This window comes from Trachemys scripta, chromosome 3 (assembly GCF_013100865.1).
Source record: "Trachemys scripta elegans isolate TJP31775 chromosome 3, CAS_Tse_1.0, whole genome shotgun sequence".
NCBI lineage: Eukaryota > Metazoa > Chordata > Testudines > Emydidae > Trachemys > Trachemys scripta.
In genome coordinates this window covers 177,993,228-178,012,461 of record NC_048300.1, presented here as the reverse complement: position 1 = coordinate 178,012,461, position 19,234 = coordinate 177,993,228, and the positions used below count along the sequence as shown (strand labels likewise).

The window sequence follows — 19,234 nt, the reverse complement described above, 5'->3', positions numbered from 1 at the left end:
CCAGGATAACTAGGTTCTATTTCTAGTTCTGTGTCTGAGTTGCTGGGTGACCTTTGTCAAGTCACTTGACATCTGTACCTTAGTTTTCTCTATAAATTGGGAAAAAACATCTTTTGTACAGTGCTTTGTGATCCTTAAATGGAAGGAGAACAGTATTACTTTATTATTTATTGGTTTCAAGTGTAGTCTATCTTGCTACCAAAAGCAATGGTTAGAGATTTAGGAACTCCGAAATTTAAACAAACAGCTTCTGTCCGCTAGTCAGCAAAGATTTATTAGAGTGCTGTAGTGAGGTCTCACTCTACTAATTCATTAATGCTAACCAATACACTGCAGTTAATTTACTGATAGATTAGGAAATGCTATAAATAAAACTAGGCTGTAGTTTTCAAAACAAAATATTTTGATGCATTTTCCTTGCTTTTTTTACTGGTTGATTCTTTTGTTTAATTCACATTGAGTCTCCCAGTCACCAGACTAAATTGACAAGGTTCTAAATGGAAGATAGGCAGACTGAAAAAATGGAAGACACTGATTTCAGTGCTTTGGTTGGCTATAACATATTCCACTATGCTTACTTCTCACTCTTTGTCATTTGATTAGAGTAAAATTAAGAAGCGGTCCTGGGTTCTTCATGAATGCCTGGAAAGAGTTCCTGAGAATGTGGATGCTGCCAAAGAGTTGCTGCAGTATGGTTTAAAGGGCACAGACTTGGAGGCTCTCATAGCTATTGGAAAAGGAGAAGATGGTGGCAGGTTTGTTGGAATAATTTTTGTGTATCCTGTTTCTCTGCTTTGGAATTATGCAGTGAATTTGTCAGTTAACTACAAACTGAAATCTTAACAGATTTTGCAGGACATGGTTTTTAAAATATGTTCCCATAAGAATAGCTGTAACCAATACTAAAGATAGCAGTCAAGTTCTCTCATGAATGAAAATAAATAAAATGGTGACTTCAGAAGTTGAATGCAATAGAGAGGACATGAATATATAGACAATAATATGGAAGTCAGCACAAAATGTTTCCAAAATTCGGCTTCTACTTGGAACAGATTCCTGTGTTGATGTTCTTAGACTATTTTGAACCACAGTGTTTACTCCTGGGAGAATTCTGCATCAAAAAATTAAAAATTCTGCACTAAAATAAAAATTATGTGCACAATATTTTAAAATTCTGTATATTTTATTTGTCAAAATAACACCATATAGTCATGCCAGTTTCAATTATTTTGGTAATTTATTTTAAAATACCAGTCAGCAAGTATGCCTGGAACAATACAGACAACAAAAAAGATTCAGGAAATGTTTTTGACAAATAGATTACTTACTATGCATATTAATACAGAATTCTGAGTAATAATGCATTTAAACTACAATACAGAAATGTATTTTCCACACCCACAGCAGCTTTCTGTGTTCCACACTCCCTGTCCCCTCTGTATCCCATGCCTCCTAACGGCCCCACAGGCAGGGCGCTGTGAGGAAGGTGGCCTCTGCTCTCTTCCTATCCGCAGTTGGGACTGTCCTGGGAATGGCTGCTCTCTGTTCTGGTGCCACAGTGGCCCCTGGTGGACGAAAGGCATAACTGCATCACCTTTCTGGCAAGATGTATTTTCTGTGGTGTTTGTGGGGGAATTCTGAGTGGTACATGAATTCTCTGTGTGTGCAGTGGCCCAGAATTCCCCCAAGAGTAAGTGTTGAATTAGCCTTTTTTAATAGCTGCTTTTGCCTTAATTCTTAAGCTATGTAGCTAAAATAAAAAAAAAATGCATCAGGGAAACAAAACATGGTCTGGTTCTGTCTTTTGTACAGAAGATTGGAGAAAAAACAAATGCAGGTCATTCTGTAACAACTCAATACAGTGGTGATATATAATTGCTTCTTGGGTGTATATGTAATAACTACCACATATAGTAGTATGTGCTGTGGAAATAGTATCAGGAACTCTGTTGCTTGTAGAATTTGTAAACTTTTAACAGATGAAAACCTTGTGTATTTTGTGAAGAAAATGTGAAGAATGCCCTCCCTATAATTTCAGATACTTAGAATACATCACTTAAGCTCACAATAGCAAAATTGTTTTTCAGATAATTAATTTGTTGTCACCAGTTTCAGTAAAAATCAATTCTGATACAAAAGATACAGATGGAAAGTTGTGTAAAATCTGTTGACTGAATAACCAGCTCTTCATATCTTTTTATCAACATTGATTTTTGTTTCTTTCTTCCAGATTTATCTTACCAGGAGAGGTGGACATTGATGAAGTCCCCTATGAAGAATTTTTGTCACCTGATGAAGAAGCAGAAAATAGAAAGGAAAGGGAGGCTAAGAAGCATCAAGAACTGCTTCTATCAGTGAAGTTCTCAAAGTAAATTATATGTCAGGTCTAATTTTGCTTAAATTCATAGGTTTATAAATACATAATCCCATGGTCATAATTATCTTAATACACTGTATTTCTTCTTTGGACAATGGTTAAAATTTCAATCAGCACTCTATTATGAAAGTTTTCAGTTTATTGAATTTCTTGTTGCGCTTCCAATATATAGATCTGGTAAAACATTTTTTGTCTTGTTGCCTTCGAATAAATATATATATATTTTTTTAAATAGAAGTCTATTTTTGAAAGTTTAGATACTATGCTAAAGTACTGAAGCAATCTTGAAAATGTAGTGGTCTCTTTTTCTCTCTCTCTCTTTCAAAACAGACTAACACTGGAACAAAAGGAACTTTGTCGAAGCAGGCTGAAATTATTAAATTATTTAGATAGACTTGCAACTTACGAGGTGAGGAGATGGGGTTAAGTCCTTAGATCCTGTCTTGTGAATAGCTTATGTTGTTTCTCTGACTTATTTTGTTCTATTTTCAATCTTCTCTATTAGATATCATTGTTTCATCCTGTATTTGTTTGCAGTAATTAAAAAAATACCTGTTGTGCTTAGAAACATTGAATGGGTATAATATTACTGAAATCTTTGATTATGAAAATGGGAAACTTAATGTGTCTCTGGGGAAACATAGCTTATGAAGAAAATGGGTTACCACATATCCCTTGCATCAGTGTTACAGACATTGTAATAGTTAATGTAGAGCCATTCAGATGTACCACTCTACCATGAAAATCTGCTCAAGCATTTTTCATGAAACACTGTCTGAAATGTCTGAGCCCTGTCTATACTAGCAACTTACAGCAAAAGCCAAGCCACAGTGACGGAAATACCAATTTACCTTTTTCAAATACAGACATGCACGTAGCGGCTATGTTAGATTCTATTAGAAGCAAAACACTTGAAATTTACAGTAAACTTATATGGTAGTAATTTAAGCTTAAAAGTGTTGAGTTGCTACATTCATTTGAGGTTTGAAACTAAACATTCAATGGATTGTTTTTTCCCCCTAATATATGAAATTTCACTTAGTTTGAACAAAGCTAGTGGATTATATGGAATCCAAATTGACTCACAAATTTTAAATTCACAACTCTCTCTCTCATAAATTTAAATAGTCATTAATGATTTTGTTTACTCTACTTAAACGGACACCATCCACTTGAAATCTAGAGAATAAAAAAAAAAAAATCAGTAAAAAGTTTCAGCTAGGACAACTGCTCCTATCATCTTGTTGATTTTTGTGTGTGTGTGGTTTTACAGTCACAATAGTTAACTGTTTTTCAATTTTTTTTCTTTCCTTTGTTGCTGTGTGGAAGACCCACAGAAATGGCAGGGAGGGGTAATGACTATTGTGGGGGAACAGAGCAACTGGTTATATACAGAGTACTATGAAATGTACAGAGTAAACTGATGAAACAAAATTTAAGGTGACTCTTAACAATTGTAAGCAAAAAAACCAAAACAAAACAAAAGTGTCCGTTCTGAAGTTGATAACGTCTCTTTAAAGTTAAGTGTGTGCATATTATATGTCCAGGTATTTATTCCAAAAATATTTAGACTTAAACCTTAATTGCTTCGCCAACTACTAAGACTTCGAAGATGAGTGTTACTGTTCGAATACTTGTATGTACAGCATGACAGTGGAAATGATAGAAATCTACATTGATCATAAATTGCTTCTATAGATAATCATTTTTAGAATAACATACTGAGCTATATTAGTTTTTGGCTAGTGTAAGGGTACACTCCTTAGGTAATCTAAGATGCAAGAATTTTAATATGACTTTTATCACATACTTAAATAATTTTTTTATTGAACATTTTTTTTTTCTTAAAGGAAATCCTTGGAGGGCCTCATGCAGCTGAGCAGAGATATGATGCCGAATTCTTTAAGAAGTTCCGAAATCAGAATATTGTACTTTCAGCAAGAACTTATGCTCGGGTATCAGTATTCTTTTCCCCCCAAACATTTAAATTGCTGTTTTTGTTAACACTAACTAATTCCCCATCACCACATACTGAAATGCATCCAATTTTTTTTTCTGTTTTGAAGCTAGGAGTGATTTTAAAAATCGGAATAATATATCTTGAATGTTGTATTTGATTATCTTTGTCTGACTGTAAAATGGGACAAGATTCCTCTGCTCTGTCAAGCTTCCAGATTATGAAAACTTTTAAATGAGATAAATGTTTTAGTCACTCATAGTCTTTAAAAATGCATGATGATATCAGAATTGTAGTGTTTGCTGAGCAGTAATTGGTAAGCAGAATCATTCTTAAACTGTTTTCATAGTGTAAAACAGAATATTTTATATTTTCTGGTGTAGGAAAGCAATGTGAGAGCCCTAGAGATCTTGTTTACGTACCATGGTTCAGGCCTGCTTCCACATCGACTGGCAATTCTCTCTAATTTTCCAGAGACCACTTCACCACATGAGTATTCCTTTTTGCTGCCTGAAGCTTGGTAAGAAAGCATTTTCTCAATATCAGTTACTGGACTGCATTTTCTTTTTAGAACATGTTGAGAGATTTTATTCTAAAAGTGTGGCTGTAAACTTAAAAACAATTTGAAAACAAAGTGTGGGTTTGTGTCTGTGTATAGCTGTTGACCAGCATCAAGAGAGCACTTTGGAATTTACTTCTTGAATCTCTTTACTTTCTACTTAATATAGTTTTCACTTTGTCTTATCAAGTCACTCAGTGTAAATAGATAAGAATCAGTGGCTTTCTACCTCTTGCTTGCAGAGATTTTTCAGGATATATGGTAAATCTTTAGGTGTTGAGATCATTTAAATGTACTTGCCTCCTTTTCACATAATAGACCCTGTCAGGGGAAGTGTCCACTCTGACTTCCCTTAAGAAGGCCTGTCTAGCACTCTGTACAGTTTATCAAATGCTGTGCTTCAGTGGGTGCATGGGAGTCTTTCCATAATTTGTTTGTAACTGCGTTGAGGTCCTCGGATGTAAGGCAAAGTAGAAATACAAATTATTATTATACATTCTTTAAATTAAGAAATAACTGAAGTGTGGAAATTTTACCTGTTGCTACTGACTTAAAGTGACTCAAGAAACTTGGCAGACTACCTCAGAGGAAGATAGAGCATGAGGTCAATAGTCTAAAATTCTGATTTCACATACAAAATGGTTTTTAAATTAGGTTTTAATTCCTTCATCTTCTGTTTTATGAGAGATCTCCCAGATCCAACATCAGAAATCTTGACGCTTCTTCAAAATTCTCTAAATGTCCCGTTTCCATTTCTATTGACATCTATAGACGCTGCAGGATGCTGTTACATGTTTTCTCAGTCTGTCATTGATTGTGAAGCTATTACCACAATCTATGAAGATGAGGGGAAATGTACTGATAGGTTCTCTACGACTCCTTGTCTCCCAGGAAAAAGTTCAAGACCATTGATTTCCCTATATAAAAGCTTATGAACAAGGCTATTCTCTTTTCCTGGATTAAATACAGCCAAATACAATATCTCAGTTTCTGAGAAAAGAATGGAAAACCTAATTTCTCTGGTATTATAACAACAATGTTTTCTAATCATAAAGAAATAATTTTCAACAGACTCCTTCTGAGTGTCTGACTAAAACATCTCTATATATTTTGCTTTCATGAGTATTTACTGTTTTTTTTTTTTTTTCCCTTTTGGAAATTGCCATTATATATACAACATACGTAAGGAATAGGTTTTGTAGCATAACTGATTTAAAACCACCAAAGCATTTTGGGCTACACACTGTTTCTACAGGTAACTACTTCAAGATATTTCATACTGTATCTATATGAACCAGAGAAGTCAAATAAGATTTTCTTCATAACTTTAAGCTTTCAGAACAAAAACAAGAGCAGAAAGCCCTTATGTATAACAATCATTGCTACTGCATCTAAGCTTCTATGGCTATCATCATAGTGGCCTTTTTTAATATTTCCAGATCTCTCAATCTTTTCTGTCAGTGTATGTTGACTTGAAGCATTTATTTCTCATTTGGGAAGAAATTGATTGACTTTTGAAAACTGTGAAATGGGATTTAAGTCTATTTATCCTTCAGTATCCACTGTATTTAAGCAGTTATTAAGAAAAAATGATTATTTAGACAGCAGCATAATACAAATAAAAGAACTAAAAGATATCTGTATAATTGTCTAACTTAGGTCCTTAAAGATCTTGTACTCTCAGTAGCTGAGTGCCCCCAACATCTTTAATGTATTATCCTCATAACACCCTTGTGTGGAAGGGAAATATTATTAATTCTTTTTTACGGATAAGGAATTAATGCACAGAGTGACTATGACAGTCCAAAGTCACACAGGGTGTCTGCTTTGAGTCCCAGGCTACCACCCTAATCACTGGACCTCATTGTTCCTGTCCTGCAACATATTAACAGATTCTGAATTCTAGTTTTGCTGACAGTGTTAAATCATTCCATTTTTAGATGAGTTGTTCTACCACTTGCTGTTTAAAACTTGGAACTTTTTAATTTCCAAAACTTTATAGGATACTTTTCATTTAATGGGAAAAATAGTAATATGAATACATTTAAGGTAATACAGAAACAAGCTTTATAATATACAACAAATCTGAGATCAAAAGGTCTTCACTTATCTATCTGAAATGCAGGTGTGTAAGGACTGCATGCCTTGGAATACAAAATATACAAGTCTTAATAATTACACTGAGATTACTGCAGGCTTTACTTGCACACATTGATAGAAATAGCAGTTATAGTATAAAATGGAGGAACATTTTTGATGTACAATTTTTGATGTAACAAATGTTACTGATTATCACCTTCTGAATATTGAAACCATCTTGATGGTTTAATTTTCCTTGGAACTTAGTTTTATCAAAGGTTTGAAAATGGATGAAAACACACATTCCAATAAATGTTTACTCAGTTTCATGCTATAAATTTTAGGTTTAAGACTCTTGAATATATTTTATGTTTTTGATTATCATTTGATTTACACGATGAACCTATATCAGTCATTTGCAGTTTCTACTTTTTGTTGTGTTTTGAACCTTTTTGACTTGAATAAGGGTCTCTGAGGAAAACTTGTAAGGTAGAGGTAACAGAATGGAGCTATGCCTATTAAACCAATAGAACATATTTTCATGAGATTTTTTGCCTTTGTGCGGGTGACTGCATTTTAATATGATTGCAAAGTAATTACATCATTTTTGTGTGACAAATGCTGTAACTAAAAATGAAAACAGCCACTTGGATTTCTTCAGATCTCTGCCCTTACACTTTGTGGCACACTTTTCAGATGTGGTTTGGAGACTGGTGTAACTCTGAGAAATATTTAGGTGGCTATGACTAAAAGAACAGTGTACACTAGAAAGTGAATGAAAGAAAGAACAACTTAGAATGCCACTTCTAGAACTCTTGAATACTGTAGAGTTTCCATTAAATAGAGTAAAATAAATAAAGAGTAATAACTGATATTTGCAGACATATGGGCCATCTAAATGTGTAACTAGCTAAGCTACTAATTTATTGAGCCCTCTCCTGAATTGTAACTAAAGGCAGAGGTACAACTGGTTGAAATTGTAAAGCATGATACTGCTAACTCACTAAATTATTAAAATATGTACCATAGAGCAGGAGTTCTCAAACTGTTTTAGAGTGTGAACCACATCTTAATCTAGAGATCGTTTTATGGACATTTCCACGTCGATTATTAGCAAGCAGACCACCTTCTTCCAATTTGAGGTCCCCTAACATCCCTGTAAAAAATAAAAATAAAAATGCAGCAATAGATTACATTAAAAAAATTAGGGAACTATTTAATGGTGTCTTTCAAGGCAGTTTAGCAGCTACAAACAAGGAGTCCCAGCACCATGTGAGCAGCTAGCTCCCCAAAGACCCCTTTTTAAAAACCTTTTCCTCAAATAAGAGTCTGTTACTAAAGATATTCCTGAGCTTTTATCACAATGAAAACAGTACGTTTAAAAGAATAAATGAATTACAAAGGGTAAAATTGTCAAAGGCAGCTAATTCCCATTTTCAGGAGTCAGTCATATGGAAAGTCAATGTGACTAGGCTCCTAAATGCCTAGGTCTTTCTTGAAAATGGGACTTAGGCTCCTAAGTTTAGGTAAAATTGTCAAAAGTGCCTGATAGTTCTGCTGGTGTTTAAGATTGTAGAAAAAAAAGTATAAGATTGTGTCTGAGAAATAGCATTTGATCTTGTAATTAATAATTGTTTTATAATGCACACAAAAGAGCAGAGTTAAGGTTTGTAATTACTGACTTATGGATGCTTAAGAATGCAGTCTTAACGTTTCTTCACACAGTTTTTAAATGGAATATTACAATATATGAGAAGTAAAGTGTGCAAAATGCATATTGCAGTACCTTTGGTACTGCCATGTTTAAAAAAAAAAAAAAAAAAAAAAGAATGATTCTGCATTTTAGAAAAATAAAAATTTATCGTGATCCAAAAGATGTATAGCGATCCTGGGAACATATAGAGAATCTGTTTTTCATCCTGAAAATACAGTAGAACCTTAGGGTTATGAATACCTTGGGAATGGAGGTTGTTCATAACTCTGAAATGTTCGTAACTCTGAATAAAACATTCTGGTGGTTGTTTCAAAAGTTTACAACCGAACATTAATTTAATGCAGCTTTGAAACTTCACTATGCAGAAGAAAAATGCTACTTTCACTTTTTTTTTTTTTTTAAATAGTTTACATTTAACCCAGTACTGTCCTGTATTTGCCTTTTTTTGGTCTCTGCTGCTGCCAGATTGTGTACTTCCAGTTCCAAATGAGGTGTGTGGTTAACTGGTCAGTTCGTAACTCTGTAACTGAAGTTCTACTGTAAACTTTTCTGAAAGTTATTTCCTGGATTTGACTCTTTTTACTGTTAAGTTTATGTAGAGTGGATGAGCTTACATGCTTTCACAGTAGATCATCCTTACTTTAAAATCATTACTCTGTCATAATTAGAAGACTTTTTTGCTTTAAGTTGTTTCATACTAGTGTTTCAATTATAAAAATAGATTTGAAGTGTAGAGCTCAGAGCTCATAAATCAGAATCGAGTAGACTTCATTATCTAGTAGTTGCAAGGAACATTTTTGAAGTCTTATCTCAGAAAGACAAGTTTCAGAATATCTAATAGAGCCTTTATTTTTCCAGCACTGCAGGTTAAGCTTTTTCTTATGTCAAAGCATACTTTTCCAGATGGCTTGTTTCCTGCATTAAAGAGGCTTATTAATACATCAAGCTTTTTTCCCTTTCCCCACTCACAATATTCTTCACCAAAAAAACCCCAAAACAAAACGGGGAGAACTGCTTCTTGAGTAGAAATTGGCCAAGTACTTACTATATCTGATATTTGCAGAATGTCCCCTTTGGCCAACTAGCAAATGTTAAGACATCACTGATTTTTGATGACTAAATCAATTGTTCTTTCCCATCTATTAAGACAGCTATTAGGACCATAAAAAGAGAGAGGAAAAATGAACATGGTATTTAATTGCTAACTATTAACTAACTGATATTGCTTTGGTAATTGTATTGTGACAACCTGAGGCAGGAGCAAGAGGAAGGAAAGGTGGTTACCTTTGAAAAGCCTGTTTCTCTTTTTGTTTTGTGTGCACATGTAGTTGTTTCCAGCCTACACTGTTGACTCCCATATTCCAGAAATGTTGTTCCTTTCCCTGATTAGTAAGTCGGTTTCCCAAGCACTTTTGCTGCCCTATGTATATGATAAAGTACTTAATCTTTGGCCTTAGCAGCAGCTGTGAAGAGTTGTGCAATCATGGGCCAAGATAGGCCTTTTCCTCTACTCATGTTTAAATTTGTGTTAAATTTATGGCCACTCTTCATAGTCCTGGGGTGGATTTGCAGACTCTCTAGCCTGACTGATATATAGGTGATCTTAGCACTAGAAGGTGTGTCCTGGGGAATACTACATATACCGATTTTTTTCCTCCTTAAAAGCTTCCTTTTGGTGCACTCTCTGTAAACTGCGAAGAGGCTGAACGATGCAACTTGCTAACAGATAACTGTCATTGCTTGGACAACTGCAAAATGGAGATGGGATGGGAGGTACTGGGTGTAAGTCAATCCCATTCTCAGTACCTTTTACAAAGACATATTTTATATATATATATAATATTAAAAAAAAAAACATTCCCTGGTGCGAAGCTAAGGCTCTACACAAATAATTAAAATAGGTTCATAATAGATAACTAGTAATTTGAATTGGAACTCTTCATCTGTAGTACACTAGATCAGATTTGGCCCAATTCTATACTAACAAAGTTACCACCTCATGCCTGTTCCTCAATCACTTGTATTTGAGATAGGATGATTGTCTTCGAGTTCCTTGTAGACCTGTACTCCAGGTGGACATGGTACCATATTACCACCAAAAGTAACACCCTTGTTGTTAGTTGTAGCAGAAATCCCAAGGGTGGAATGGGCATGCAGACTGAATTACCTTTTTTTCTGGGGAAACATGCATTGCCACTGGACATGCTATATCCATTCCTAGGGCAAATTACATGACTTTGTTCTTTAACTGCTATCAGTACAGCACATTTCACGAGCTCTACATTCATGTGTACACAAAAAATAAATGTCAATATGATAATTAAAACATCACAAAATATGCATTCTAAGCCCAACAAAATATATTCCATACCAACATTCCCAACAAAAGTGAGCACTCATGCTCGCTCTCTCTCTCTGTCTCTTGTGTTAAAATTATTTAGTGCCCTGTGCAACTTTCAGGCCGTGGTTGAATGTATGTAAAAATAATGTATGACCAATTATTCATAGGTAGTTTTTCAAAAATTGGAATTTCATTACTTGTACACTTCATACTCTAAGAGAAACTCTAAGAGACCCTATTTATGAGCTACCATTTCTGCTGAAACCAAAGGAGTTCCTCTTTCAAAACCCCATTTCCCCCACAGAAGCACCATCCTGTGCTCCCACCAAGAATTTGTAATGTAGCAGATTTTTTTTTTGTAATGTAACCTTCTTGAAAAAATAGTAATTGCCTATTAAATTAGAATGATATATCGTTTTGGTTTAGTAAATTTTATACAGCCTATTTCAGTTCATGAATTTTTCTCACCACTTTTGACTCCTGGAAGAACTTTAAAGCAAGGACCTTTTTTTCCAGCATAACTTTATTTTTGTAATGAAATATTGCCATATATGGAATAGCTAGTGTATTGTAGTGGCTATGGAAACAAAATTAGAGCAGCACATCCCTCTTTGTTATTCTCAGGAGCAGCATAATGAGATTTCATTTTTTCCTATAAAAATGAAAAGCTGATTAGACAACCTAATCAAAATGAAATTAATGAATGTGTGATTCAGTCTTACATTGCTTTTAGGTAGCGGATATTGAACATAAAAGTACTTGGCTTTGTACTTTTGAAATAGGTTTTGTGCTTTTCATTAATAAACTGCTGTGAGAAGGCATCTGCAACATTCATAAAATTTGAAAGCATCTTTACTGACTCTTACATTGTTGTAACAGTAACTGCTGTGGTCTTGTGGTTGGAGGAGGATGGAGTATTAAATTATGTTTCTGGACTTGCTATTTACTAGCTGTGACCTTGGACAACTCATCTGAGGCCTGTGGTGATCAGTAGATTAGGCAATTAATTTGTTTATCTATTCCTTAGTGTTACCTCATCTGTAAATAGAGTAATATTTCTCTACCTCACAGAACTGTTTAAGCTTCCTTAATATTTGTAATGTGCTGTCCAAGTGCAAATAATCTTTTCTGTGATCTTATTTTGTATTATCATAGCTCCCAAAAACTCCAGTTGTGGTGAGGGCCTCGTGCTGTATACTCTACCTAGTAGACTGTAAACTCTTCAAGAAAGGACTATTTTTGGTAAAATTAAAACAATGGGGCATTGGCCTCTAGATGCTGTCATAATACAAATAATAAATAACATATAGCAAGACTCAGTCACTGCTCTGAAGCATTTACAATCTAATTCTAGCCGTAACAAACGGAGGGGTGGGAGAGAGGGGACATGGAGTATTTTGTTTTTTTGTTTTGTATTCTGGTTAGTAGGCCTGTTTAGTTGGTGGTTTGGGTAAATTTTGCAAGTCAAACGTCTGTCTCGGAGAAGTAACGAGGCAGACAGAGGGAAGATAGCTCTTTTCTAATGTCTATTTTAATGGATACAATTAGAGTCCTTAGCTTATTGTTAAAACTATTGCCACTGGGATTTAAGAGATAATCTCAGTGGAAAATAATGCCCTTCCCTGCATTATAAATACATAACCAGAGCTTTTTTTCCTCTACTCTTAATTTCCTTTTCCTTTTTACTGCATTAAACTACCATGTTGCAACATTATAGCTGACACTTTAAACTCACAAAAGTCAGGGAATTAAAATGTATCGTTCCCCCAACAGCCATAATTCAGTTATATTGCACATTATACTGGTAGTAAAAATCAACACTTTAAGATGGTAACTTTTATGTATATTCCTCTGTTTTCGCTCTCAACTTTCCCAAATACTACTACTGGGCTGAAATTGTCCTTACTTGTTTTCAGCTTCAGGATGAATCTTTATTGGATCTTTGAATGAAATCCATTCAGCTGCTTGAGGTGGGGTCAGGAATACTTTCTTAATAATTCAAACGTAATTCTCCTGGTAAGGTCACCCAAGCCAGACAGATAGAAGGGTAGAGACCAGACAAAAATCAGTCTTCTGGTCCTCCAACCCATTGGGAGTTGGGCATGATGTTGACAGCCTAATTCCATAGAACAGTTTTATTATGGGAACAGAAGAACAAATAAGACACCAAATATTGATCCTTAACCTCAAATGGACAGCATGATGGATATCAGCCAAACTCTTCTGACAGGATGCTGTTATCCTGAAGATCTCACTGCTGCAGGCTCATTCCAAACTTCAGGTTAGTTTTTGAAATGTGAGGACTGTTACAGATTGGAAAGTCAGCCCAAGAAATGGAAAATTACAATTTAGTCATCCTTCGTATGAGTGAATGCAGGTGGCCAGGTGCAGATGAAATGAAAATGAAAAACAGAAATAAATATGATTCACTCTTGGACATCAGATAGAAGAATAGAAGAATTGCATTGATTTTGAAATCTACCACACAAAGAACCATTTTAGACTGGGAACTGGTTAATGGCAGTAATGTACGAGATTTCAAACACACTATATATACGTGATAGTTATTCAATGGTATGCCCCAGCGAATGTATATGATGAGGAAGATGAAGATACTTTCAGTAACATTCTTCAGGATCTCATCAACAAAGGCCCACAACATGATTTTTATTGTAGGGTGATACGAATTCTGTAGTTGGGATAGTCAGTCATGGCATGATGGACATAATGAGCACACATGGCTCACTTAACAACATTGGCGAGCATATTCTTGAATTATGTCACTTGACCATTTTGTTGTTGGAGAAACACACTTTCCTCAGAACAAAATTTTTAAAAAACCCACTGATTTTGAGTAATGCAGTCAGGCGATATCTAATAGATCATTTTGGTATACAAAGATAGTTTTAATAGTCACTTCAAGATATCTGCGTATACAGAAGGGCATATGTAGGAAGTGATTATCAATGCATTGCCATCATGAAGTGAAATTGGGGAAATTACCTCTAAAGATGATCATAAGAAAGATGAATATCTTTAAACCTGAGGATGAACAAATAAGGAATGATTTAGAATTTTACTTTTAAAGAAAGCTGTCAAATGTGGCAGAAGTAGTCTTTGATATAGAAAAAGCATTGAAGCAATTAGTAAACCTTAAATCCAAGGACAGTCTCTGTTCTCTTAATATAACAAAGTTAGGAAAGAAGAATGGATTTGCAATGCCATGTGGGACACTATTGCTGTGACATTGACATAAGCTATGACCGTTTAGATCATTGTTGCAACCACTGTTAGATATTTGCAGCAAATATTGTATAAAGGTTGTTGTGTGAAGTGTCTATGGAAAGGTTATGATTTGCTGATTATGATTATGCTATTTGTATGGGTGTATCATTTTGGTAGTTGAAGTTATAGATATTGGCTATGTACTTGTATCTCAGTGTATTTGATTTCAAGTAGTCTCAGTGAAGCATTTGGTCAGCTTCTTGAGAAGGGACTATTCTCAATAAGTGCCCAATCCAGAAACATTTAACGGACAATGGGCTTTGGAATCCAAATCCACCTCTGAGCTTTCCTGGGAACATTCAAACTAACATGTAAACAATGGTGTCGGCATGTAAAGAATTGAGTCATGCATGGACATGTGGCTTGCTCATGTGACTCCAGGCTCCATCTTGCTGCTGTGATCTTCCAGAGGGCAGAGATTATAAAAGGCTGCAGCATCTCCTCCATTTTGTCTTCAGTCCTGCTTCTTGCCTCTGGAGGGACTTTGCTACAAACTGAAGCTCTGAAAGGACAGAGGGCTGACTGACCCATCCCAGCTATGGAGGTACTCCAGACGCTGGATTTGAACCTTCAGTTTATCCCATCTCTGCCACCATGTCAGGGTTCACCCCCATTCTGAACTCTGGGGTACAGATGTGGAGACCCGCATGAAAGACTTCTTAAGCTTATATTCTATCAGCTTAGGTTAAAACTTCCCCAAGACACAAATTCCTTTCCTTGTCCTTGGACGGTATTGTTGCCACCACCAAGTGATTTACACAAAAATTCAGGGAAAGGTCACTTGGGGATATTTTGGGAGGATAGGGATTCCAAGTCCCTTCACCCCCTTTCCTGGGGAGGCTTGAGAATAACTGTCTTGGGGAAGTTTTAACCTAAGCAGGTAGAATATAAGCTTAAGAAGTCTTTCATGCGGGTCCTCACATCTGTACCCCAGAGTTCAGAGTGTGGGGGGCGGGGAACCTTGACAGTTGCAGAAAGAAAAACAGGTTAAATCTACTTAATGTCTTAGGGACAGAAGAGGGTAAACAACAAAAGGAGGAATATAGGGATAAAGATAAACCAATAAAAAAGACCAGCCAAGGAGGAGAAAAGAGCATTTATTGATAGGCATTTGGTAACAGGAATGGCAGCAATGAAAGGTTTTTAATCAAACCATTAAATGACTTCTTGGAGATTTTAGCCATAGTAGAGAAGTTCCAGTAAAAGATAAACAAGGGAAAACCCTTTACTACCTTAGAGGAACAAAAAAAAAGATAGATAGAGCATTTCCATGATATCCTTAACAGGCCTCCACCAAAGATAGCATTCAGCTTTGATAACATAGAGAAGATGGCAGAGCTTGATGTTTGCTGTGAGGAAATTACCCTGGATGAATTGAAAGCAGACGTTGATGGATTAAGTAGCAATAAATCACCAAGTGAAGATCAAATCATAGCAGAACTGCTTAAGGCAAGTGGAGAGGACAACATGAAAATCCTATTATCCCTGATATGGAAGAAGAGGCATGGCCCGGAAGAATGGAAAAGAAGGATTATAATCAGCTCCTCAAAAAGGTAGATTTGAGTGATTGTAATAACTAATGTGGTATTGTGCTGCTTTCAGTCCCAGGGAAGGTCTTCTGTGTAAGCACCCTAAATAGACTTAGAGATGCCATAGGTAGCAGACTTAAAACAACAAGCTGATTTTCATTCCAATCAATATTGTGTGGATCAGGTATTCATCTTCCATAATACCATGAAAAAAAACAATGAATGGCAAGTGCCAATACTTCTGAATGTTGCAGTTTTTCAAAGGACATTAGTGTAGATGGAGAATCTTTGTAGCAGATGATACAAATTTGTGGTATCCCCAACAAAATCATTCAATAAACAGTCAATAAACCAGGAGTTAATGAACTGGTTAATGTTACCAGTCACTAGTAACTTGCATTGGTGTCAGGCAGAGTTGTGTCTTGTCCCCTATATTGTTTGGAGTCACTGTTGACTTTATGTGACAGACTATCAGTAGGTAAAGGGGCATTATGGAAGTAGTAGGCGAGCTTTGGAGACTTACATTCTGCAGACAACATCTGTCTTATAAGTAAATCAGTTGAAGATATGCAGAGAAACACAGATGTTCTTGCAAATTCTCTCAAGCAAATAGGTCTTGTTATCAATAAATCAGACGGAAGTTATGAAAATTTACCTACCAATAACTTTCCTTACGTAGAAGGTGAAGCCTTGAAAACTAATAAATGTACTTATCTGAGTAGTATGATTCATGATACCAGTGCTTACATATTTGATATAAAATCCAGAATAGATAAAGCAAGTGCTGTATTTTGAAGACTCAATACAGCATGGAAGTCCAGTGTGATCAGCAAAACCACCAAACCTAAGATCTTTAGAAGCAACATCCCAAGTGTCTGCCTAGGGATAGAATTCTAGAAAATAAATCCATCCAATGGCAATTGAAAAATTTACAATACAGGTACATGGATAAAATATGTAAAATGGACTGATAGGATAAGTAATTAAGAGGCCTAGAATGGGCACAACTGCCTACAACAAAACAAGCAAATATGAAAAGATGGATGTATTTGTGATATCTTTTAAGAATGTCTTATAGTAGGCTTCCTAAATGATCATTGCTTAGTGAACCCAGAGAAAAAGGCAGAGAGGCTGACATAGAGGCACACTCCTAGCTGAAGTGGCATTATTACATGTGAATATAAAAGACTTGAAAAAATTAGCTTAGGATCGGGATGGTTGGAGCCATCCGACTTCTGCTTTATGCACCTGATGGTGTGGGAAGGATGACAATGATACATTATAAGAAGTTTTTTCCACTAATACATTTGTCTCTGTTCAGTGATGTCGCAGTCCATTGTCTATGGATTGTGACTGTTCTGAATAGAAAGGGCAGAGCTTTTATTTACACTCAACTTGTTTTCACAATGAAAGGAAAAACAAAGTAGGCAAGTTAAAGGAGTATGTGGAGAGGGGCAGGAGAGGGGGGTGTTCAGAGGAGCTAAATGTAATTAAAAGCATATGTTAAAACACTATTATGGTTGTAAAAATGAACCCATCCATGAAATGCGAAAGATAAACATCTGATGGGAATGTTAATTTGTCTATATTGCACGTGTAGTCACATTTTCGTTTGCTGGCTAGGTGGTTGTATGTTTAGTCTTTTAATATATATGGTGTGCAATATAGTCAGGTTACTTTTCCTATTGCTACCATTATATGGTTGAACTGATGAGAGGATGCAGGGCAAGAGCTATTTGTTTTACGTTTTCTGTGTTCATGTTGTCAGATTTAATACTGCAGTAACACAAGTTGTATGTGTTCGTGTATGTTAATGAAAAAAGCTGAAATCGTACATGTACTCGAGGACAAAATTGAAGTTGTTGTGGGAATTGTCGCTCTTGAATTTCTTAATTCTTATGCTTTAATATTAACATTGTGAAATTAACACTTTTTCTGTGTGGTAGGGGTGTTGTTATAATGAATCTTCTGGAATGTGTCCTTGCTGTTTTTACATTGTTGCCATTGTGCTTAGATTCCTGCTGTGTCCTTATCGACCAAGCACCACTTCCTCCTCCATACGCTTAAAATTTGTTACTTAATCAATCCCTCAATTCTTCTCATCAATAATACTGACATTCTCTCCATTTTGAATTGTTGATCTGTCTTATTTGTTTGTCCTTTTTAGACTTCATCCTGTTTGGAACAGAGCAAACTCCTTATATACATTTATAAAGTACCATATATATGTATGATTGTATATAGATCTTTGATATAGATTTTAAAAATAATTTGAGTGATAGGTACTGGAAAAATACTTTTGATTTTTGTTTTTGTTTTACGTTCAGCGCTGTTTAAACTAGTTTGTGTTAACTCTTAAATTCTTTTAAAATGTTTTTCCTCCTAATTCAACTTTGCATGCCTATATGGAAAGCATAGAGTCAAAATATTGGCTGCTGCTTTTTCTTCCTGATGATTTAGAACCTAACTATAGATTCTTTTATTTTGGCTCCTATTTGGATGAAAAGATCTTTCTATTTTCTTGTTTAGAGTTATATTGAAGCTTTAAAATCCTCAGTGCTTGAATCCTACAATTAAAAATGCCTTTCTTCTTAAATGCCACATCTGACATAGTGAGACAAGTGGTGAGGTATTATCTTTTATTGGACCGACTCCTGTGGGTCTAATTAAAAGACAAGTTTTTGAGCTATACAGAGCTCTTCTTCAGGTCTGGGAAAGGTATTCAGAGTATCACAGCTAAATACAAGGTAGAACAGATTGTTAAGCATAAGTAAGGCTACAAGTTTTTCACAGAGGTCACCGATTCTGTGTGTGTTGTTGTTGAGACCTCTGTGACTTCAGGGCTCGGGCTGCCAGCCCCAGGTGGCGGGGCTTGGGTTGCAGTGAATTCTTGTTTATTGCCTGCTACCTGCCTTTGACTTTTACTAAAAATAACAGTGACAAAATCTTAACCTTAAACATATGCTGTAAAACTTTCTGCGAGAGCAGAGTTATTTTCAAAGAGTCTGCCATTAGTTTCCACAGCAGAAATTTTGAAGCAGCAGTTACACTGAAAGCTGCAAGCAGCTGAGATGCTTTTATTTTAAATGTTGATTATTTTCATTTGGGTTAATCATCCCAAAATGTTTCTTTTTGAGTAGGGTAGTTTAAAGAAGTGGCACTGACTGTGCTTTAGGATAGTAAGGCACTAGAATGTATTGCCTCCTCTCTCTCTCTCTCTCTAGAAAATTGTGAGTATTGAACACACCACTCTCTTATCTCCTCTCTGGCAACCTTTTTTTTTCCTGTCAGAGTTTATCAAATAAGCTGAAAGTTTATAATGGATGTAGTTACAGTCACACAAAGTGCCTGGCTGTGTCTGTTACTCTTAAAGAAAACCAGATTGCCAGTTAT

General features: G+C 35.5%; 1 protein-coding gene across 1 annotated transcript in view; it reads left to right on the top strand.

The window, feature by feature from the left end:
• NBAS (NBAS subunit of NRZ tethering complex) overlaps window positions 1-19,234 on the top strand; it is a 343,164-nt gene that overhangs the window by 75,040 nt on the left and 248,890 nt on the right. Inside the window, exons 17-21 of the mRNA XM_034766908.1 lie at window positions 604-755; window positions 2,231-2,368; window positions 2,708-2,786; window positions 4,228-4,332; window positions 4,718-4,854. Of these exons, the coding sequence (XP_034622799.1) occupies window positions 604-755; window positions 2,231-2,368; window positions 2,708-2,786; window positions 4,228-4,332; window positions 4,718-4,854 (611 nt within the window). The remainder of the gene's footprint in view (window positions 1-603; window positions 756-2,230; window positions 2,369-2,707; window positions 2,787-4,227; window positions 4,333-4,717; window positions 4,855-19,234) is intronic.